This window comes from Sciurus carolinensis, chromosome 6 (assembly GCF_902686445.1).
Source record: "Sciurus carolinensis chromosome 6, mSciCar1.2, whole genome shotgun sequence".
Lineage (NCBI taxonomy): Eukaryota > Metazoa > Chordata > Mammalia > Rodentia > Sciuridae > Sciurus > Sciurus carolinensis.
In genome coordinates, this window is record NC_062218.1 from 117,521,614 (window position 1) to 117,523,925 (window position 2,312).

The following is a 2,312-nucleotide window of genomic DNA, read 5'->3' on the forward strand; positions in this document are numbered from 1 at the left end:
TGTGTGCTTAATCTCATCTTGGCATCTGTTTCTCAGATGACCCACAATAATCATAGACATTCATGTCATTTTCAGATTATTATTGTATACAAAATGATTAAGCTTCTGATTACTCAATTTTTAGCACAGCATTCTTCCTTTAGGAGTACTTGAAAACATTGCCTCTGCTCACCAAAATAAGGCCAAACTCTCTTCTTACCTACACACAATGTTCTCAACCTTTCTGTCCAAAAAATGATTGTTTTGTGCTCTAGTCTGGCCTAATGCCTGTTCACCAAATATTCTCCCATTCATCTCCCCTTCTCACCTCTCTAAAGAAAACATCGACCAGGCAGGATGTTTCCTTCATTCTGGATCCTTTATATACATTGTTCTTTCTCCTCTACTCTAAAGATGACAGGAACGGGGTTTTATACAGTATTTGCACTCTTTAGGATATGTTAAAAATGAGGCTATGTGACAAACTGGCAAAGTGCACAGTCTGGAACCAAACAGAAATGCTTTGTTATATTATTATTTTTTAAAAGGAAAAAGTAATTGAGATTGCCTAGAGTAAGGGAACACCAAGCTAAAAATGATAATTAAAGTCTTTTCATTTGATTTTTTTGTTTTTAATTGAAAGACTTCTCAAGGCCCTTAGAATGCTAATTTTGTGATTTTCCAAGGTTAGTATTGGTGCCTGATACAGTTTTTTCCAAATTTATTTGATTATGAAAACTTTTAAAAAAACAAATCATCTCTAGATGCTACTATTCCTTGGAAAACACTGAAAAAGAAAACATTGTCCAAGAATTTTGTATATATGATATATATATATATATATACATCATATATATATCATATATATATTTGTATATATGATATATATATACATTTAACTTTGTATATATATATATGTACATTTAACTTTGTCTTATAGTTATTTGTATATTTATCTTATGTATTTTCCTGCTTCAGTCTTCTGCATAAGATCTTGAAAATAGCAGGCACTTGTTGAATTGAAAATCATGGAATTTTAGGGTAGGTTCATTGTTAGGAAGAACACCTGGAATGGGAAACATTCGTTTGCATCCACTTTGTGTAATTTTTTTTTTTTTTTTTTTTTTGGCAGTTCTTTTCACACCCTACTCTCCTGGGCTATCATTCAGGCTGTGAAAAGATTAGTATCTTGATGCTGGCAGAAAGCCATTGTTAACGTGGGCTAAGTATATTCTCTACAAATCACTTTATTGGAGCAACAGTATAACAGAAGAATGTAAAGATGAAGGTGCATTTTAGGCAAGAAAGCAGGAGACAGCTGACTCTAGATCTTGGGTCCACTGGGCTGTGGGAAAGGCAGTCTGTGGTTTAGTTCTGTTTTTCGTTTCCAAGGGTATGTTTGTCAAAAAGGTACTCTGCTAGGCCAGCATCCTGGGACTCCATCTTAATCAAGTTGTGTACATGGTCACCTAGTTCTTTGATAGACTTCACCTGTTCATTCAGGTAATGGGTTTCCAGAAAGTCACATAAATGGGGGTCACCTTTGTCTGAGGCCAGGGTGTGCAATTCCAGCAATGAGTGGTTCACATTCTTCTCCAAGACTAGAGCACACTGCAAGGCATGCAGCCCACTTTCCCAGTTATCCTTGTCTGGCTTCTTGATGTCCTTTAGGCAGATCTGGCCTCCTCGCTGGTTCTGAAACCTCATCAGCTTCTCTGCATGCTCTCTCTCCTCCCGGGACTGGCGAAGAAAATACCTGGAGAAGTTGTACAAGGCCACGTCATCGCGGGAGAAGTAATAGGCCATGGACAAGTACACATAGGACGCATAGAGCTCAAGGTTGATTTGGTGGTTTACTGCGGCCTCGGAGTCGCGGTGAAAGTTCTGGCGCACGCGGGAAGGCCCAGAGGGGTCCCAGGAGGAGGCCACTGTGGCCAGCAGAAGTCGCGGGGTGGCCGACTGAGGGTCCCAGGGGCGCCTGGAGACCCAGAGCTGCGGAATCACGAGGCTGCAGCCTGTGCTGCGCAGGGCCAGCAGCGAAGGGCTGATGAACTTGGAGAGGAAACGGAAACAGGACAGCATGGCTCCTCCTTTCTGGAAGTGGGGAAACTGAGACCCGGCGGGCTCAGGGCGAAGTCGGGTGAGGGGGCTTCTGGTGTGAGTCAGAACGCGGGCCTACGCGACAGGGACTGCGTCACACACCCCTTCCCTTCCACAGGCGCCGGGTTCCATGGCGAGGGCTTCTGGCGCCACCACGCACTGCACCTGTAGTGGTTGGACCATTCTGGTCCTGGGGTCTGGGAAAGGCGACACAGACAGATGCAGTATAGGAC

At 42.8% G+C, this 2,312-nt stretch overlaps 1 protein-coding gene across 1 annotated transcript; it reads right to left on the reverse strand.

Moving 5' to 3' along the window:
• Positions 1 to 1,347: 1,347 nt before the first annotated feature.
• On the reverse strand, positions 1,348 to 2,061 carry Ftmt (ferritin mitochondrial). The gene has a single exon (XM_047554873.1). It carries the CDS (start codon positions 2,059 to 2,061, stop codon positions 1,348 to 1,350), a length of 714 nt encoding a protein of 237 aa, XP_047410829.1.
• Between the last annotated feature and the right edge of the window lie 251 nt (positions 2,062 to 2,312).

Excerpts from the sequence above, each read along its gene's own strand:
- Ftmt (XM_047554873.1), bottom strand. The coding sequence starts at position 2,061 with ATGCTGTCCTGTTTCCGTTTCCTCTCCAAGTTCATCAGCCCTTCGCTG.